Source organism: Budorcas taxicolor, chromosome 15 (genome assembly GCF_023091745.1).
Source record: "Budorcas taxicolor isolate Tak-1 chromosome 15, Takin1.1, whole genome shotgun sequence".
Classification (NCBI taxonomy): domain Eukaryota; kingdom Metazoa; phylum Chordata; class Mammalia; order Artiodactyla; family Bovidae; genus Budorcas; species Budorcas taxicolor.
The window spans coordinates 23,936,526-23,958,001 of record NC_068924.1 but is presented as its reverse complement, the minus strand read 5'-3'; the positions used below and the strand labels follow the sequence as shown (position 1 = coordinate 23,958,001).

Here is a 21,476-nt window from a genome sequence, read left to right as displayed (position 1 = left end):
TTAATACGCACTCATCTGGGATTCCAGTCTTCACGCACCCCCCTGCTCACCTCCCTCACCCCTTCCCTTAATACACACTCATCTGGGATTCCAGTCTTCACGCACCACTTTGCTCACCTCCCTCACCCCTTCCCTTAATAAGCACTCATCTGGGATTCCTCCAAGAAGGAAGGGACTCTGCTCCGTGTGCGTGGTGGCAGCAGCAATGGCCTGAGAAGGAAGCACCCAGTGCAGTGAAGCCCAAGGGACCACGATGGACTGCTTGAGTCCCCTGCCTGGAGATCCCTCTGCTTCTCATCTTCGGAGATCAGTGACTCGTTTTCACAAGGGAGCTGGTAACCCTTCCCACAAGCCATGGCCGGGGAGTGGGTCGTGGGTGTGAGAAACAGCAGAGCAGGCAGGGTCAACTGGCACAGAAGGATGGAGGTCTCACTCAAATCCTTGTGAGGATCCAAGAGGGGGATGGCCCAGCCTCTTGAATATGTCTCCTTCCTCAAGATGAAACTGTGCCACTTCTCCTCTCCCCAAACCTCCATCAAATTCCAGCCTTTTTACTTCCTTGAGATCAAAGCTTGTCTTCTTGTCTTCTGTACCCGCCACCCCCCGCCCCCCGGCAAATAAAGTCAGGTCTAGGGTGGTCTCCAGGGTAGAAGGCCATCCATAAAAGGGCATCTAGGATTAGCAACCTGGTAGCAAAGGCAAGCCTTAATGGGGATGGTGATGGGTCATTAGTCCAGCTGGCCACCCCAGAACCAGACCTGGGGACAGAGGCTTAAGTTCGGCTTCAATTTCCCTCTAACTCAAAAGAAGGAATAATTCAAGGGAGGAAGGAACCAGAGAGCACATCTTATTCCTAGTGAATGGCCATTCATCCATCTGGCCACCCCAGAGCTGGACCTGGGGACAAAAGATGGTTTGGCTAAAACTTCTCCCTTATTTGAATTCCTATCCAGATAGGAATTTGATAGGAGTGGCCAGGAGTGGCCTTTTTATCCATGCCTTTGTTTTTGGAAAATTGGAGTCTTAATATGTTGTTATTAGTATTTTCTGAGAAATTTTCAAAGAAATCTCACAAACCCCTTTGGGATTCCTAAACTTAGTTTCTTTCAATATCTTACTTTAATTGCACTTTGTACAGTTTGTATCATTTCCTTCCATCCTGTAGAAATGAGTTGCATCTCTATCCATCCTCTCCATTGTTTCTGAGAGGTGGTGAGAACACCGTGGTCATTTCCGGACTCTTCCAGAGAAAAGAAAGCAGAGGCGGAGAACACCAGCCTTTGTACCACACTGCATGGATCACAACGCACTTTCACACACAGTCTCATTCCCTTTGAAACGCACTCGATCTCTCTGAGATAGGTGACATTATCCCCATTTAATAAATGGAGAACTACCATACCAAGATATTTAGTAATTTGTCCAAGATCACTCAGCTAATAGGCAGCCAGTCCTGCTTGGGAACCTAAGCCAAGCTAGGGTGACGCTCATGAAAAGTGGATGCTGTCTTGTACCTTTTCTACTGAGATAAGCAAAGAAAGAACCCCAACACACTGTAATGCTTGTCGCCTCTTGGGCAAGCAGAATGTGGATCTAGAAATAGGATAGGCTGGGTGGGCTGGTAGATTTTTCTGTATCTACCTGTTGTGCTGTTAAATTTTGTACTATGTAAATATATTACCTATTAAAAATGTGGTTTTACAAAGAAGCTATAGGAAGAACAGAATATAAGCTGGGTAGGCATGGCTCCATCATAACCTATCTGTGTGACCTTGGGTAAGCCAGCTAAACTGTCTATACTTCAGTTTCAGCGCCTGTCAATGAGGATAAGGAATAATTGTCCTGACTGCCACATTCACCAGTCTATCGAGTTCACAGGCTTTTCTTATTGGAGTATAGTTGCATTAGTTTCTGCTGTACAGCTGAAGGAATCAGCCACACGCATACATGTATCCCCTCTTCCTTGGATTTCCTTCCCATTTAGATCCCCACCGAGCACTGAGTAGAGTTCCCTGGGTTATAGAGAAGGTCCTCATTAGCTATCTATTTTATACACAGTAGTGTGTACATGTCATTCCCAACTGCCCAATCCATCCCACTCCCCCTTCCCCCGCCTTGGTTCTGTATGAATGTGACTCTATTTCTGCTTTGCAAATAAGTTCATCTATACAGTTTTTCTAGATTCCACATATATGCATCAATTCATAATATTTTTCTCTTTCTGACTTACTTCGCTCTATGCGACAGTCTCTAGATCCAGCCACCTCTCTGTAAATGACACAACTGTGTTCCTTTTTATGGCTGAGCAATATTTCAGTGCATCTATGTGCCACAAGTTCTTTATCCATTCCTCTCTTGATGGACATTTAGTTGTTTCCATGTCCACACAGGACTTTTTTGGAGAATAACAGAGTTCAGTAACTGTTAATCTGGAATGGGAAAGGCAGTATCAGCATCACCTGGCTGAAACTGTGCCTGCCTCCTCTTCCAGATATTCTGATACCTACTCCCCCTTCCCCATTACATGATCAGGAAAACCATAATTCATAACCAGTCTGAGTTAGGAAAACCACGGATGCTGAAGGCAGGCTAATCTTGAGCTCAGATGTCAGTTGTTCAGCTGACTAGTTGTATGAACCTGGCCAAGATACCTAATCCTCATTTTCCTCATATCTAACTTAGGCACAACCATACTTATCCTCATAGGTGGTTGTGAGCATTAAACGAGATGGTGGACATAAAGCGTGTCACACACTGCCCAGGACCTAGTATGTACTCAAAAGCTGCATAGTTTCCTTCTCATTACAAATAAAAGGGATCAATAGAATTAATAGCCACCATCCATTCTACTCTCTGTTTATATGAGTTCGACTTTTAAAAAAAGATGATTCTACCTACAGGTGACACCACAGAGTATTTATCTTTCTCTTATGGCTTATTTCTCTATGCATGACGGTTTCAAGTTCATCCATGTTGTCACGGATGGCAGGATTTCCTCATTTACGGGTGAACAATAAATACTCCGTGTGTCTATATGCCACATACTGGTTCCATGTTGGCTCTTTCCATATCTTGGTTATTAGACATGGGAGTGCAGATATCTTTCTGAGGGTCTGATTTCGTTTTCTTTGGATACATAACCCAGAAGTGAGATCGCTAGATCTTACCACACGTGTGTGTGTGTTAAGTCATTTCAGTCATGTCTAACTCTGCGACCCTATGGACCGTAGCCGACCAGGCCCCTCTCTCCATGGGATTCTCCAGGCAAGATCCTGGAGTGGGTTGCCATGCGCTCCTCCAGGGGATCTTCCCGACCCAGGGATCAAAGCTGCGTCTCTTAATCCTCCTGCATTGACTGGCAGGTTCTTTACCACTAGTGCCACCTGGGAAGCCCCAGATCTTACCGTTCAGTGCAGTTCAGTTCAGTCGCTCAGTCATGTCCAACTCTTTGCGACCCCATAGACTGCAGCTCACCAGGCTTCCCTGTCCATCACCAGTTCCCGGAGCTCACTCAAACTCATGTCCATTGAGTCAGTGATGCCATCCAACCATCTCATCCTCTGACGACCCCTTCTCCTCCTGCCCTCAATCTTTCCCAGCATCAGGGTCTTCTCAAATGAGTCAGCTCTTCGCATCAGGTGGCCAGAGTGTTGGTGTTTCAGCTTCAGCATCACTCCTTCCAATGAATATTCAGGACTGATATCCTTTGGGATGGACTGGCTGGATCTCCTTGCTGTCCAAGGTTTACCATAGTTGTTTTAATTTCTTTTCCCCCACGGACTGTAGCAGGCCAGGCTTCCCTGTCCTTCACCGTCTCCCAGAGCTTGCTCAATCTCATGTTCATTGAGTCAGTGATGCCATGGACATGAGTTTGAGCAAGCTGTTCTAATTTTTAAAAGAAACTCCATAATGTTTTCTATAGTGACTGTAACAGTGTACAAGCGTTCCCTTCTCTCTACATCCTCACCAACACGTCATTCTTATCTTTTGATAGTAGCCATCTTAACAGGTATGTTGTGAAGTGATGTCTCATTGTGGTTTGATTTGCATTTCCTTGATGGTTAGTCAGGTTGAGCACCTTCTCATGGACCTATTAGCCATTTGTATATCTTCTTTTGAAAAAATGTCCACTCAAGACCTTTCCCCATTTTTCATCAGATTGTTTGTTGTTTTACCAAGTTCTATCTGTTTCTCACATTTTAGATGTGAATCCCTTATCAGATATGTGGCTTGCAAATATTCTCTCCCATTTCATAGGTTGCCTTTTCATTCTGTCGTTTCCTTTGCTGTGCAGAATATTTTTACTTTGATGTAGTCCCACTTGTTCATTTCTGCTTTTGTTAATTGTGCTTTTGGTGTCATATCAAAAAAAAAAAAAAAAAATCAAGACCAAGACCAACGTCCAGGAGCTTTTTTGCCCTGGGAGTTTTCTGATTTCAAGCCTTATACTTAAGTCTTTAATTTTAGGTTAATTTTTGTGAGTGGTATGAGATAGGAGTCCAATTTCATCCTTTTGCATGTAAACATCCAGTTTTCCCAACACCATTTATTGAAGATACTGTCTTTTACAGGCGCTTCCCAGGTGACTGACTTCCCAGGTGGCCCAGCAGTAAAGAACACACCTGCCAATGCAGGAGACCTGGGTTTGATCCCTGGGTCAGGAGGATCCCCTGGAGGAGGAAATGGCAACCCACTCCAGTATTCTTGCCTGGGAAATCCCACGGACAGAGGAGCCCAGCAGGCTACAGTCTATGGGGTCACAAAAAGTTGGACATGACTGAGCAACTAAATTACAATCCTTTACAGGCAGAGATTTTTTCCCCATCTGTTCTGTTGGTTGTTGAATTCCCAGAACCTGGAGGGCTGCCTGTAACATAGTAGGTGCTCGATAAGTATTTGTTGGGTGAATGAGTGAATGGCATTAGCAGAAGGGAAGAAAAGTGGGACTATCTAGGAAACCCCTCCAGTGCTCGTCAGCCCTCCTGGCCTTCCTGGATGGGAGGGTGGAGCCTGCCAGCTGAGGCAGGAGTGTGTCACCAGCCCTGGAGCTGGGGTCTTGGCGGCCCCCTCTGGTTCTGGGCATGTTCTGTGCAGACTGTCACGGTCTAGCTGCTGCCATGACTCTGGTCTGCTCCTTCCTTGGACACATGGGACTCGGCTGGCTACTGAGCAGCTTGAATTGACACAATAATGCATTTCTTGGAATGCAGAACGATTTGGTACCCTGAGCTGCCATTACCTGGAAGAAGGAAACACTCTGGGCCCCAGAGCCTGGAGTCCTGTGTGAGAACGCAGAGAGGTGGACAGTGGGGCGAGGCCAGGCCCAGAGCAACCCCAGCCTCAGCCCCGACAAGGGGAGGCAGTGAGGCCTTGAAGCAAACTCGGTTAAGGAACATTCAGCCCACAGCACCCGGTGAAGAGGTAAGGCCCACCGAGAAGCCTGCATGCCCCCTGCTTCAGAGGCTACCGTCTGATTCACCTCGGTGCCCATGGGAGAGCAGTCTAACCCTCAGACCAAAGCAAGACTCTCAACACAACCCAACAGCCTCAACCTGCCTTTGTACCACCGTCTTCCAGAGTGGCAGATACCTGAGAAAATTCCCTCGGGCCTTAAAAACCATCTAATCCAGCCTCCATCTAGCACCCAAATCTCTATGAATCTCCACCAAATGGCCTTCCCAGCCTTTGCTTGAAGACGTCCAGTGAGCAGAGCCCATCGCATTTTTGCAGAAGCCTTCCTTCTCTTGTCTCCCAGATCTGTTTTGCAAAACTTTCCACCCATTCAGTGCCTTCCTTTGGGACTACTCAGAGGAAGCCGAATTCCATTTCAAGGTCAGAGTCTTCCCATCATCACGTCTCTAGGCCCCTCCCCTCACTTCTTTCAGCAGAGTGTAGAGCAGGAAGGACCCAGCACAGGGAGGGCTGAGGCCGTGCGTGACCCAGCTTAGAGTCTGCAGCGCTGTGCCATGCCGTGTGCCTGGGGCCCCATGGGTACCTGACAGTGTCCCTTGAATAAGTGGATGAGGCAAAGAATTGGTGCAAGTGTCTAAATGTAAGAGCAAGGAAATGCATCTCAGCAAGAATGTGACGTCAGCAAGGCCAACAGTCGTTCACGCCAGAACTAGCGCTAGTTCAGGGGACTTTCTCCGGAGTCCCTTATCAGAGGGTTTAGAGAACTTGCTTCAGTTCGTCTTCTCTCTTCTTTCTGGGTTTGGCCTCAAGCTCATCCGGCCCGAGTTCCCTCTGTCCTTAATTCTCTGCCCCTCTTCCTGTGACTGCCTCCCCTGTCATCCTGTCCACCCTGCCTTAGACCTTTTGCTCTAGTTCTCTCTGCCTAGGGCTCGACATGCCCACTTGGCTAATTCCTCCTTCCTTCCTTCAAGCTTTTGGCTTAATCTTACCTGCTTGGTGAGACCAATCATGACCATTTCACTTAATACCTTCACCTATTCCCATCCTGCCCTGGCACACCTGATCCCTCTTACCCTGCCGTACTTTTTCTCTTTTTCCCATAGCCCCTTCACCTCCTAATATTCTACAGGATTGACTTATGTTGATTCTTTATGTTCTGTCTCCACTGATAGACTGTTACCTCATTGAAGGGAGGGAACTTTGGGGGCTTTGTCAGCTGATAAGTCCAAAATACCTAGTACAGTGCCTGACATCTAATAAGGGCTCAATAAATATTTGTTGGAAGAATCTCCTACTCAGAGAACCCAGCAAGGCCCCAGGTCTGAATTGTCTACCATATGGCACAATAGGGGCTGCGCACATATTTGTTAATAGTTGGACTGATTGATTACATGACATAGCTTTGCTGCTCTACAGCACGTGTACTGGGTAGGCAGCTGAAGCAAGACATGTGTACACAGGCTCTCCTGCAGTCACCACAGAGGTTGCCTCCACGGCCACGGGTGCCCTCTGTGCCAGTCCCGAGCAATCTGTGCAGTACAACTGGGTTCATGGTTGCCCCCTTTGCTTTCCAACCCATCTCACATCCTCCACGTGGCAAACTGAATAATGGCCCCCAAGATACTCAGGGATTAACCCCTGAATCTTTTGAATGTTACTTTATATGGCAAAGGAAGTTTGCAGGTATGATTAAAGATCTTGAGAGGGTGAGAGTCTCCTGGATCATCCCAGTCTGCCTTAAATGTAATTACAAGTGTCCTTGTAAGAGGGAGGCAGAAGGAGACGTGATGACAGAAAAGGAGGAGGCCGTGTGATGTCAGAAGCAGAAACCAGAGTGGTGAGCCTTGAAGGAGGAGGAAAGGGATGCAAGCTGAGGAATGCAGGCAGCCACGAGAAGCTGAAAAAGGCGAGGAAACAGATTCTTCCCTCAGAGCCTCTAGAAGAGCCAGTCCTGCCCAGACACCTTGACTTTAACCCTGTGAAACTGATTTTGGATTTCTGACCTCCAGAGCTGTAAGAGCACATACCTGCATGGTCTTAAGCCACTAAATTTTTGGTAACTTGTAACAACAGCCATAGGAAACTACTACAGGTCAGTCCACAGGCAGTTTCCCTTCACAACCACTAGCACAGGTATGTTTTCTCACGACACATAGAACCTCAGACTCTCACAGACTCACGTCTGGGCAGGAGGATGCTGCAATGTCCTGGGTGATGGCAGCCCTGATAGCATTGTGTTGCTCCTAGTCGATCCGTCTCATCCCTTATCTCTCCTCCTCTGGAGCTTTCCAAATGCTTTCCAAAGGTTTTGCTGCTCTGGAGCAGCGTCCCTGAGAAGACCTTCTCCATCTTCCTGCTTTGAGTATCTAATTAGTCCTAAATGAAGAGTCTTCCAAAAATGTACAGCACTTTGCACATTTGATGATCTAATCACATTTATATGCTTGCTGTTGCTGGTGATCGTCAGCCTGGAGAGTTTCCTCCCCTCTGGGTCCCCATAGGTGATTTCAGGCACATAGACAGCATAGCATGTCCCCTCATTTCCTGGGAACTTTCCAAATTCTAAAGCTCCACTTGTCATTTCACCAAACCAAGGTTGAGCAGACCAGCCCCTGAGTATTGATTCCCCCACGGACACAGATCACCATGAGGCAGGGGTTCCAGGATAGGGCTTTTTATACAGTAGTCAGCACAACAGTCCTGAAAGGTAGAATTATTATTCCCTCCTTACAGGTGAGGAAACTGAGGTTCAGGATACTGTGGAATGTGATTAGAAACCAGATACGGTGACCATTCATACTATGATCCAAATATTCCAACTGTCTCCTTTTCTGGGCACTTGGAAGAACCAATGAGTCAGTTCTTCGCATCAGGTGGCCAAAGTATTGAAGCTTCAGCATCAGTCTTTCCAATGAATGTTCGGGACTGATTTCCTTTAGGATGGACTGGTTGGATCTCCTTGCAGTCCAAGGGACTCTCGAGAGTCTTCTCCAACACCACAGTTTGAAAACATCAATTCTTTGGCGCTCAGCCTTTTTAATGGTCCAACTTTCACATCCATACATGACTACTAGAAAAACCATAGCTTTAACTATACGGACTTTTATAGGCAAAGTAATGTCTCTGCTTTTTAATACACTGTTTAGGTTTGTCACAGCTTTTCTTCCAAGGAGCGTCTTTTAATTTCATGGCTGCAGTCACCATCCACAATTTGAGTGACCTCCCCCTCAAACACACACACACACACATACCCTCTACTGTTCAAAAGAAGTGGCGCAGGTGACTGCAGACCTACATAGGAAAAAGCCAGAGCTCTGCTCAGTGGCCTTCAGTCTCCAAGTTCAGGGGGCAGGGAGAAGCGGCTGATAGACAACAGGGCAGAGGGGCTAGGGGAGACAGACCAAATGATCAAAAGGATCAGCAGGCTGTTGGGAGCCCTAAAGGCCTGGATCGCAGTCCCAGAGCCATCTCCTGCAGCCCCAGAAGCAGTGCCCCATAAAACCGAATGGGTGTTTGAAGCCAGAGAAAGTCTGGGAGACAAGAGAGCTCTCATCTCTCCCGGGACTGGGCCGGAGACATGGTGGCGCGAGGCGCGGGTGGGGAGACAGAGCGTCGCCTCCACTTAAGTGCCTCCTCCCAGCACTGGCACCTCTGGAAGGCAGGCAGTGAGGGGGCGACAGTGGCACGGCGTACCCTCTCACCTGGGGTTCTTCTTCTCCCCAACCCCAATACCCAGAGCTTTGATCAGGGGTGGCAGCAAAGCTCTTGTCCCCCTGCAGCTTGCCAGGCGGCCTTCCGGGGAAACTGGAGCGCAGATTAGCGTCCTCATCCTGAACTCCCAGTGCGCATGCTCCGTGCAGGCTTGCGCAACAAGCCCGCACCCACGCTCGCGTCTCAGGTGTGCCGCCACCGGATGTTCTGATGCGCCAGATTCTGGGGAGTGGCGAGGATGTGGGTGAACAACCGTGCTACCTGCGTCAGAAGGCCAGTCCCTTAGAGGAAGCCCCTCCCTTGTGGGAAGGGATTCACACGATGGAGGTGCATGGAGACACGGTGACCAGGCTGGCGGGAGGGCTCAGGAGTTTGCTGCTGCACTGAATTTGCTCCAGCGCAAGTGTGCTCTGGAGGAAAGGGGGGCGCCCGATGGCTGGTGCTGGCAGACTGGTTCTCCAAAAACGAGGATGTCTGCTGTCAGGGGAAGGAGGACAGTGGCAGGGGCTTCACTCCCCTCTCTCTTTGGACGGCACACACAGAGCCATCTCCGCCATCTGCCCGCAGCCTATAATTCAGCCACCCAGCTGCACTGCTCTGATTGTGGGGAGGGCAGATTACCGAGTGGAGCGCGATGATTGGCAGGTGCCCGGGGGCCCAGCTGTCCTGGTAGCAAAAACGGGCTCCACGTGACACTGTACAGCCCGAGAAGGCCCAGCTCCCAGGACTTCTGAGCGTCTCCTTCCCAAAACGCAGACTGGCCCGCTTTGCCTTCATCGTTCTTTAGACCCAGGCTTCTCCAGCTGTCAAGTGCAAGTGAATGGTCCGGGATCTGGTTAGAATTCAGATTCCAGTTTAGAGCCTAAGATTTTGTATTTCTAGCTAGTTTCCCCATGCCCCTGCTGCTGCTGATCCAGGTACCACGTTTTGAGTAGGAAGTCTTTAGAGTTTACACAGCTTTTTTATATATATGATCTCTGGGCTCACCTAACAATGCTGTGGAAAGATGGTGATACTATTTATTAACTGCTATCATTCTCAGTGCCTCCAATACACAGCACTGAGCTCAGCACTTCATAAACCCTACCTCAGTCCTCACAGCACCTCAGCAAAAGAGTTCTTTCTCAGAATTTGCAGATGAGAAAAAAACTGACATTTTGAGATAATCCATAACCTACCCAGAATCATAAACCCCATGAGGGGTAGAATTAGAATTCAAATTCCCATCTTCTAATGCTGGGTCCCTCCTCTAATTATACATAATGTTGGCAAGTTTAAGCTTCTTTTACATGTAAGAATTAAAGATTTTAAAATTAAAAAAAAAAGAAAAAAAAATTATGGGGAAGTAAGCACTCATAAAAAAAAAAAAAACTAGTTGTCAAGGATGTAAGCTCTGGAGCCAGTGTGCCTGTGTTTAGCAGAGATCCCGAGTCTGGACCCAACTCAGATTTCAATGCTAGCTTTGTTACTTGCTGGCCTGGTGGCTCAGACAGTAGAGAATCAGCCTGCAGTGCAGCAGAGCTGGGTTCGACCCTTTGGTTGGGAAGATTCCCTGGAGAAGGGAAAGGCTACCCACTCCAGTATTCTTACCTAGAGAATTCCACGGACAGAGGAGCCTGGTGGACCATAATCCATGGAGTAACAGAGTTGAACACAGCTGAGTGACTAACACTTTCACTTTTCACTTTTTTTCTTTGTAACTTGCTACCTGGGTGATTTTAGGCAACCTACTTAACCACTCTATTCCTGTTTCTTTCACTGAAATGGGGATGATAATCCTAGTTACTATGAGGATTATGCAGTCAGCTTTCTGTCTCTGTGGGTGTGGAACCTGCAGATATGGAGGGCTGACTATAAGAATCTTGAGTATTTACAGATTTTGGTATCCATGGGAGGGGTCCGGAAGCCAATCCTCTTTAGATACCATGGGACAGCTGTATATACCATGATATCTCATATATATGTATAATCTTTGTAATAACCATAGTATTATCTATCTATTGTTGAACTTAAACAAATAGTTACTTCTTCAGCAGTGATGGACTTATTCAGTATCAGCAAAAAATTGCAATCTGGGGTCTGCAACCATGGCGAGTGCAAATCTCATGCAGCAAGGAGAAAAGAACTCTTTCATAGAGAGGAAAAGGAAGCTGCAGGGGCTATAGTGAGCAGAGAGTCCACTTCGGGAATTGAGAAGTCTAAGCAGAGTGGCTTTTCATTGGTTGAGCTCTTGCCAGGCTAGAAGAGAATGATTTTCCTTCTTCCTGTTGGACTCTGCTGTCATCTCGGGTGTGAGAACTCACCCTTCTGACCTCCCTATTTTAATTGAGGTTCCTGTTTATTAATGTTTATATTATCTATCTAAAGAGATTACAGAGAGAGAGCACTTAGAGAAGTGTCTGGCACTGAAATCAGTGATATTAATTACTTGCAAAATGGCGATATGGATACTAAGGATAAAAATTATCATTTAATCATGGCCTTAGCTTGTGTCAGACACTTTTCTAAGCATCTTAATGTAGTAACTAATTTAATTCTCATAATAACCCTATAATCTAGGCATAATATTCATCACACTGTATAGAAGAGAAAACTGAGGCCCAGAGCTTTCACAACTTGCCCCAAATCACACAGCTAATAAGTGATGGAGCTGGAATTTGAACCCATTGGGGTTCACACAACACATCTTGACAGTGATTGAGTGTTTCCAGTGTACCAGGCACTGAAAATACAGCAGTGAACACAATAACCCCCCTGCTCTCCCAGGACTGACATGCTAGGGGTCCTAGAATAACACCCGCTGAGCACTCAGCATAGTGATTGGCACGTGGCAGAATTAGCTCTGCTTGCTCTCGTCCTATTTTCTTGCCTGTGGCAGACATCACTAATTGATCACAGCACAGCTGTGATTCTTCCCCGCAGAGCTGGCCTGTGGCCCAAAAATTGGTCTCAAGACAGCCCTCCAGACAGCCTCTGCCTGACCCTCAGGTCTGCACTGAGACCAGAGCTATGCGAGTCCTGAGTCACTGTGCTGCAGTGGGACAAATGAGCGTTTCTGCCCCCAGAGCCCGTGGTGTCAGCACCAGGAGGAGGCAGTTAGGACAGAGATATACAGGGAGGCGCTTATGGGGAAGAGCAGAGAAGCCAAGATTGACCAGAGTGGGGGGTAAAAAGAATGGCCCACAGCCCTCAATCCCTGGTTCTTGGCCTAGAGCTCTCCAAAGAGGATGAGCAGGGTGACGGGGGTGGACTCTGATCAAGGGCTGGTCATCTACCTGAGGTCTGTCCCTCGTGGCACCAATTAGGACTGAAAATCCAACAAGGCTCAAGTGCGCCCCGGGTCTTGGGAGCTTGGTCAGCACCTCCTCCTGGTGCTGACACCACAGGCTTTGGGGGCAGAAACGCTCATCTGTCCCACCGCTGCACAGTGACTCAGAACTGTGCTAGGCTCAGAGAGAAGTAGAAGGCGAGGTAAGGGGTGAGTAAGGGGCTCCCCCACCCAGGCTCTGGCGTCTGTTGCCTGCCACCCAGCCCACCCACTGCCCAGCAGTCGCTTCCCAGCCAGCAGAAAGCCGGGCTGCAATCCCTACTTTATGGTCTCTGCTAAATGAAGCACGAACTTAACTACATCACCCCTCTCCAACCCTGATAGGATGGGGAGGGGCTGGAGTGGCATGCTGGGCTGCTTCAGCCCCTAATCTAATCACCGGTGTGGGTCATTTCAGTTCCACACACCGGAGTGCGCTGGGGGCATGGCAGCTCATAAAAGCCTCCATGCTGGTGCTCAGCTAATTGTGAAGCGCTTACTGTCTTGCAGGTGAATAACTCAGGACTGAGAGCTTCCAGCTGCTGAGATGGCATGTGAGCCGGGAAATGGGACAGGGAGAAGCCTGGGATGGGCCCTGTGGCAGGGAGAGAGGCATTTCCTTCTTGGAGGGGACACAGTAAGTTGGGTCTCTGCCCTGGGATGACCACTCACCACCTGGGAGTTGGCAGAGAAGCTCTTTACCTTAAACCCGAAGACCTGAAGTTTTCTGGAACCTGAGAACCACAGACTAGGGTAAAAATTTAAACGCTGCCCCTTTCTACTAACCTTGCCTTTAGATATATAATTAGATCCCTGAGAAGTGAGAGGGCCTGGGAGCCCTTAGGGCTGTACCCAGGGGAGGGCTGATGCCTTTGGGGGCAGCTTTGTACTGGTGGCTCACAGGGCCACTCTTTGGTTCACTTGAGGACCTAAACCATCCAGCTTCAAGCTGGCCCCTGGGAGACTGGCTGAGTCACGGAGATATTAGAGACCAAGGGCTCAGCGTCCTTAACTACAGGGCTCCTTTCCTGTAGGACAACTGCGGGGAGAGGTGGGGATGTCCTGAAGGGAAAGTGAGACCCCTGTGGAGGCTGTGGGAGATCATAGCAGAAACCCTTGCAAGTTCTCCTGAGATAGAATGGCAAATGGAGGGCTGCCTGCCTAGACAGGGGCTGCGCTCCACCAACTCTTTATTCTAGACATCAGTGAAGTCTCCAAGAGCTGGAGCTGTGATTTCTTGGTAAGTGCTGAAAAGACTTGAGATTCTGGGAAACAGCAGATGGTAGGAGCAGTCACAGCTGGGTAAATCCCATTCTTGCTCTGTTCCTCAGTTTCCTTCCTCTGTGAACCAGGAATCATGAGATTGATAAGCACTTGGAGAGGCTGAGCCAACAATGCTTTGGAAGTAAGGGCTGTTGGTGCCCTGTCTTCCTCCCATTGCAGAGGGGCCCTCTTCCAGGAGCGGTGCTCTAGTGCCATTTGCTAATGACGGCTTTACTTCTGGATGCTGACCTGACCCAGGGCTTAGCATGTGTCCCCGGCTGCCATGTTGCGATCAGGGCCACTTGGCAATTGGACAGAGGAGATCCACACACTGGGGCCGCACTCAGCATCCATCCAGGCTTCACTCCCGAAGGGCTTTTTCTTAGAGGCTGACTTTGAGAACCTGGGAGCTATTCCCTAGGCAGGGGAAGCCAAGGGAACTGCGTGGGAAATAGGAAGTCCCTTGGCAGTACCCGCCCCCCCCACCAACCCGAGTTGCCCACAAGGAGGTATATAGTGGCTTCAGTCCTTGGCCTTTGGATTCTGGAACAAGGACACTTCTGTGGAATCCAGCCTATAACTGTATTCTGATAGAGATTGCTAGAACAGAACCTCATGCTGAAGACTCAAGATTGGAATCCATCTGCTGATAGCAGGCAAGCCTTTTTATTTCATAATATATGACTTATCTTTCAAAGTGTGCTTAAGTACATTGCTTCATTCTCATCCTCAAAATTCTGTGATACGGGCAGAATAAATATACGCAGTTCTGATGTCAAACAGGGTAGGCTGAAGCTCAGAGAGGTCATTCTCAAGGTCCCCTGGCTAGGCAGTGATGGAGCCAGGAGCAAAGTCAGGTGCTTTCTCCAAGACAGGTGGAAAGGATGGAGACCCCGTAGTGGGGACTTACTGCAAACCTTTGCCTCCTCTAATAACCGAGGAAGTGAAGAGAGATTTAGGGATCAATTTAGAGGCTAACTGAGCAGGTCAAGGCAGAGGAGGCCAGGAATAGGAAGTAGGAATCGAGGAGAGAAACAGGTGGAGGTTTGCATGGACACTTCCTGTTCACAAACTTCTTCTGCTCATTTCATTAACAGCAGCAGTGGAATTTCATGGACAATTGGCGTTGAGCACTAACTTGGAGGTAATGAGAGAGGGAGGAGGCAGGTAAAGGCTGTTTGAATTTAAATTCTCTTTCTTTGGGGGGATGGGGGGCAGATTTTTTTTAAGGCAATTTCAGTGCTGGAAAAAGTTGCAAGCAAACAGCAGTCCTCTGTAAGCAGTGTTGGGAGTGATGCCTATCTCTCAGTCCCTCTGTGTTCTACCCACCAGCTCCTAGTGGCTGTCCTGAGTGAGGGATGCTGAGGGCCTGGGTGTCTGACCCTTGGCAGATTCAGTCCCTCAGACTTGCGGAAACACACTAGAAATCTGTCCTCCATCAGTGGTGAGCTAGAATGTGTATCTCTGCAATAGTTACAGCAGAATTACCATGAAAAAAAAAAAATACTGTATGGACCTGGGCCAAGATGGGAATGAGTTAGAAATAGAAAAGATTTCTGTTCTAGGAGTGTGTGATTGATCTGACAAGTGATGCATGCGCGCACGCGCGTACACACACACACACACACACACACACACACCAGGCCATGAAATATCCATGGAGAGGAGGATGAGATTAGGTACATCTAAAGTTAGAGGAGAGGGGACAGAGTCATGGGGCAATCAGGTGGGAAGGGTGGGAGAAGGAGGCTGGAGTTTGAGCAGCGTCTTCACACAGGGACATACAGATGGATGAAACAGAAGACTAGAAGTACAGGCTTGGTGGCAATAAACCCTTTCCTGAGGAGGCTGGCAGGCAGGCTGGCTTGGCTAGATTGAAGACTGTAATAGAAAACAACAAGAGGGACTGGCTGTCCAGTGATTAAGACTCCATGCATCCATTGCAGGGGGGCATGTGTTTGATCCCTAGTTGGGGAACAAAGATCCCACGTGCCATGTGATGTGGCCAAAAAATAATAAAAATTATTAAAAAAAAAAAAAAAAAGCAATGAGAAACGAAGAAAGTCAAACATTGTGGAAGGCTTGAGTTCTAATCTTAGTGTTCAGGTTATGAGGTCATAGGAAATGGCATAAGATCGGTTCATCAATCCAGAATTGACTACTGAGGAGACTGAACCAGAAATTGGTTAGTTACCCAAGTGCAAGGTGATCAGGGCTCGTCTATCTAGACAAGAGGCTGTGGGCACAGATGGGAAGCTAAGGGGCCATCGAGACTCTGATGGCTAATTTTAAGTGTCACCTTAGCTGGCCAACTGATATTTATTCAAAGATTATTCTTGATGTTTCTTTGAAGGTATTTCTTAGATGTTTAAAGTCTTAAACGAGTAGACTTGGAGTAAAACAGATTAACCTTCTGAATGTGGGTGGGCGTCATCCAGTCACTTGAAAGCCTTATAGAAAAAGACCAACCTCCCCAGAAGCAGAGAGAATCCTGCTAGAAGACCAGCTTGGGACTCCAACTGCAATTCTTGCTTGGGTCTCTAGCCTGCCAGAATACCCTCTGGATTATGGACCTGGCAAGTCTCCACAGTCAAGTGAGGGTTATGGGCTGAACTGTGTCTCACTCAGATCCATGTGTTGAAGTCCTAATTCCCAGCACCTCACAAATGGGTGTGCATATAGAAAAAAGGGGCTTTTAAAGAAGTAGTTAGGATTAAATGAGTTCCTTAGGGTGGGCCACTCCAATATGACTGGTGTCTTTAGAAGAAGAGGAAGCTTGGACACATATGTGCACACACAGAAGAAAGACCAGATGGGAACCCAGGGAGAAGGCAGCCACCTACAAGCCCAGGAAGAGGCCTCAGAAGACACTAAACCTGTCAACACCTTGACCTTGGACTTCTAGCCTCCAGAAGTGTGAGAAAATCCATCTGTTTAAGCTCCCATGGGTCTGTGGTATTTTGCTATGACAGTTAGAGCAGGCTAATGCAAGGACAGTGGATTATAAACTTCCTGAAACTCCCAAGGGCCATGCATTAAGCTTGTTCCCCCAGCTCAGTGCCTCACGCATGGTGTGTGTTTATGAGATGTGCTAGGTCTGGATCCCTTCCAACAGGAACGCACAGGGGAGATGGACTCCCCTGGGATGGTGGGAACCAGAGCTCCAGGAGACAGACATGACTCCAGGATTCAGAACTTTGTGTTCTGGTTGGAACAAGGTTCTTCAGAAAGCAAGTCAAGTGAAGAATGATCTGAAATGGACTTACTCTGTATTCTCTGGTATGCCTAACATAATGCCTGGGGCTTCGTGGCCACTCAATACAAGTTTCGCTGAATGACTAACTGAATAAGTAACCACGACAGGACTGGAGATGGAGTGCATTCTTAACACCTTTTAAAAACCAGTTTAAACATACACGTATGTTTGCATGTGCTTAGAAATTTTCTGAAAGAGGCTGCTAATGGTGGTCCCTTCTGGGGAGTGAACGGGGTAAGAAGCCAGGCTTACTTTTCCCTGGATACTTCACACTGTGTATGCATTTTCATCATGAGCGTATTACTCCTCGGTCATTCAATAGCTCATTAGATGATGTGTGTTCTGGGGGCTGGAGAACTTTTTAACTCACCGTTCATCTCCTTCCAATATTCCCCGAAAAAATGTTCAGCCTTCCCCAAGTGCCAGGAGAGCCCATGGATGAACACTAGCAACCCTGGGTCTTCCTAGCCACTCCACGACACCCAGAGGGAGCTCAGGGTGACGGCATAGAGCCCCAGCACAGCAAGGTAGCTTTGGAAGAGCAGGCGGTCAAAGCGCTCCAGGAGGGCCAGCCACCCAAGCTCCTGTCGGTCCACCTGGTCCTGGGTTTGGAAGTAGCTGCCGATGGATCGAAGCTGGGACCAGACTTCCATCAGGGTCCCTGATGGGGCCTGGTACTCTTGACAGACGGAGGACTCTACGTGAGAGGAAGATACTGTAGGTGAGCCAGGGGACACCATGGCTCCCCCTGCCTTTCCATCAAAGCCAATGGCCTTATCCTTCAAGGAAGGTTGAGGGCAAGTGGCCAGTGGGCTGGAAGATTGGGGATTCTCTCCCTACCCACTGAGGGGAGGCAAGGCTGTGCTGAAGGAACCCTGGAGAACATGGCAAGCAGGGTGATGAGTCTAGGTTACATCCTTCTGGGAGATTTTTCTGAGGTAGCACAGCCCTTGTTGACTTAGAGCTTTAGGGCAGGAATGGTTCTTCTTTAAATTGAGGTATAATTGATATGTATCATCATATTAGTTTCAAGCATACAACATAATGATTCAATACTTGTATATACTGTGAGATGATCACCATGATAAGCCTAGGTAACACCCATCATCTCACACAGTTACAGATTTTTGTTCTTGTGATGAGAACTTTTGGACTATAGTGTCTTGTTTATGTTCAAGAATACAGTAAAGTTAATGAGAAGTTGCTGTATAACAGGGAGCTCAACCTGGTGCTCTGTGACAACCTAGAGGAGTGGGATGGGGTGGGAGGTGGGAGGGAGGTTCGAGAGGGAGGGGGCATGTGTATACTTATGGCTGATTCACATTGTTGTATGGCAGAAACCAACACAACATTGTAAAGCAATTATTCTTCTTAAAAATAAATAATTTAAAAAAACACAGTAAAAATATGTACCAGTTCATGCCTTTGCATGTCATCCTTGCCCAGGGGCCATACTCATCTTTGTATTACTCCCGTTTTAGTATAAGTTCTGCCAAAGGGGGCACTGGGATGACTTGTATATTTCTGCACATTTGGCAACTAGAACCCAAATGTATACAAACTATTTGTGCACGTGTGTGTGCGTGCATGTGTATGCAGGCATTCTGCTATTCTGAGGTCGGTGGCTCCAAACTAGTAAATAAAACTAGCTAAGGGGACTGAGGGGCTGATCTCTAGGCTACCATGAGGCTTTCCATAGAGCCAGCAGAAGACTGTCTTGTCTCCACAGAGTTGATGTAAAATGCAGGGCAGAGGCTAAGAAGCAGATGTTTCCATTTTTTCACACAGTGATGCTTGGCTACTGCTCCACCTGTGGGCACTGGGGCTGAGTGATCAAGTGAGACAAACAGGGACCTCAAGGCTTCTCACAAACCTGCTACCCCAGCAAGCTGGGCCCCGGGATCCATTCGAGGCTGGTCGGTTTCTGTGTCCCCTCGAAGACACAGGAGGGTCTGCTCCTGCTGGCTGCACTGCTCATCATAGAGGAATTTGACCAGCAGGATGGACTTGGATAAGCTGAGAACCAAGAAGGCCATGCAGACCGTGAAGAAGACCCCTGAGGGAAGGAGACAGCGGAGGTGGGGTTAGCAGGAGTCTCTGGGCCCCTTGCTTCCCTGTCTGAAAGGCAACATCAGATCTTGGACAGAAGTAATGCCAGATGGGTGCCTGGACTCCCTGGTGGTCCAGTTGTTAAGAATCCACCTGCCAATGCAGGGGACATGGGTTCCATCCCTGGTCCAGGATGATCCTACATGCCCTGGGGCAACTAAGCCCAGTGCTGCAGCTCCTGGACCCACCATCCTAGAGCCTGCGCTCTGCAGCTAGGGAGTAGCCCCTGTTCCCCTCAACTAAAGAAAACCTATGTGCAGCAATGAATGTCCAGCACAGTGAAAAATAAATGAATAATTTTTTTAAAGGCCTGGTGACCCCGGGGCTGCTCACCAATCAGAGGGGTGCTCCCTGCACTCCTTGGCACCTCATCAGACATGTTGACCTTGAAGACAGTATAGCCCACCAGCACGCTGGTCTTGAACAGAATCCTGGCTTGGCAGGTGGGCGGGAGGTAGAAGCTGCCCAGGTCCACGAGCATCAGGAAGATGCTGGGGATCAGCAGGCTCACCACGTAGACCAGAGGGTGCCTGCGAATCACCACCTGGGCAGGGACAAGCAGTCTGTTGACAAGAGGATCCAAGCCAATGGACTAGCCAAGAACACTGCCGTCCCAGCATTTTTACATAATATGAAAAGTCTACATAATTTATTTTTATTTTTTAAAAACTTATTTATTTAGCTGTGTCAGGTCTTAGCTGCAGCACATGTGATCTTTGTTACATCATGCGTGATCTTTCACTGTAGCACACGAAGTCTCTAGTTGTGGTGTGTAGGGTATTTGCAGCCCACTGGTTCCAGAGAGCACAGGTTCAGTAGTTGAGGTGCATGTGGGATCTTAGTTCCTCCACCAGGGACTGAACCTGTGTCCCCTGCATTACAAGGCAGATTCTTGACCACTGGCCCATCAGAGGAGTCCATCTATGTCGTTTGGAAACAGAAGGTTATTTTGTGGTTTAGAAAATAGCAGGGCGGGGTGATCCTTTAAGCTCTTCTGCATAACTAATATGGATAATATTATTCATAATTATAAGAAGAAGAAGCCACCATTTATTTAGCACCTGCTGTGTGCCAGGCACTGGACTAAGCATTTCATATGATTTGTCTTCTTTAGTCCTCACAGCAACTCTGGGGGCTGAGTATTTTTTTTGAGGGGGGGGTGCTGAGTATTATAACCTGCATTTTAACCCGGAGACAGAGGATCCTAGAGACTAAATGGCTTGTCCAAATTCACATAGCTGGAGAGTGAGAAACTGTTTTAAAATCAGGTCTCACACCCAAAATCTTTCTTCTTAAACCACTTAGTTTGCAAAATATTACACTGGTTTTGGTTTAGTCTCTCTTCTTACTTGGAATGCACACACTTTAGTACCTGTGTGTGTGTCAGAGACTGGCTAGGAGCAGATAGCACAATGAAACTAGGAGGGCTGAGGCGGGCTTGACAAGAGGTGGGCGGGACATACGGCGATCACAGGAGGAGGGCAGCCCCCCAGGAACTGGGGCACTGGCTGAGCTGTTCCTACCTGTAGGCCTGAAGGGGCCCAGGGCCGGCAATGTGGTTGAACCTGAGGGGAGAGGAGGCTGGGGGGACCTGTGGCATCCTCTTAGGAGCCCGGCCCGCGGGTGGAGGCTCCTTGGAGCGGGGAGAAATGGAAAGATAAACGCGTCACTCGGTCTCCCCCTCCCTCCAACCTCCAGCCACTGCTCCCCCTGCCTGCTGCTCCCAGACTGGACCAGGGCCCCCATCTCTGCAGGTCGCAGTCCAGCCTCCAAGAGCAAAAGTAGCTGTGAAGTGGGGCAACCGCAGAGATCCACCAGGGCCCACAGCATGGCTGGGCAGAGAGCTGGTCCAGTAGCCGGGAATTTTTTTTTTTTTAATTAATTAATTTATTTCTTGACTGTGCTGGGTTTTCGTTGCTGCCCACAGCCTTTCTGTAGTTGTGGCGAGCGTGGGCTCCTCTCCAGTTGTGGTGTGCGGGCTTCTCACTGCGGTGGCTTCTCATTGCAGAGCACAGGTTCTAGGGTGAGTGAGCTTCGTTAGTTGCAGCCTGCGGGCTCTAGAGTGCAGGCTCAGTGGTTGTGGTGCAGGGGCTCAGTTGCCCTGTGGCATGTGGGCTCTTCCTAGGCAAGGAAACAAACCTGTGTCCCCTGCGTTGGCGGGTGGATTCTTAACCACTGGGCTGTGAGAGAAGTCTTATAGCTGAGAATTTAAGTCTTATAACATTACAGTGAGAGCCACTGCCATTTTGTTATACCCAGCTTCTCTGGGATGGTCATAGGACGTGTCTATAATGAACACAAAACCTATTCTCATCCTTCCTGGAGAGAAACAGGATATGACAGGGCTGCTTTCCCCATCAGACTATGGACCCTTTGAGGGTGAGAATAGTAATTTTTAATCCCTCATGGGGGCAAAAA

At 48.3% G+C, this 21,476-nt stretch overlaps 1 protein-coding gene and 1 non-coding gene across 2 annotated transcripts in view; both read right to left on the bottom strand.

Moving 5' to 3' along the window:
• Positions 1-17,413: 17,413 nt before the first annotated feature.
• HTR3B (5-hydroxytryptamine receptor 3B) overlaps positions 17,414-21,476 on the bottom strand; it is a 60,460-nt gene continuing 56,397 nt past the window's right edge. The window contains exons 8-10 of the mRNA XM_052653026.1: positions 19,392-19,602; positions 18,823-19,005; positions 17,414-17,646 (exon numbers count right to left, since the gene is read on the bottom strand). Coding sequence (XP_052508986.1) covers positions 17,414-17,646; positions 18,823-19,005; positions 19,392-19,602 — 627 coding nt within the window. The remainder of the gene's footprint in view (positions 17,647-18,822; positions 19,006-19,391; positions 19,603-21,476) is intronic.
• Positions 18,351-18,454, bottom strand: LOC128061067 (U6 spliceosomal RNA). Its single transcript, XR_008200685.1, has one exon. It is a non-coding gene; the product is annotated as a U6 spliceosomal RNA (small nuclear RNA).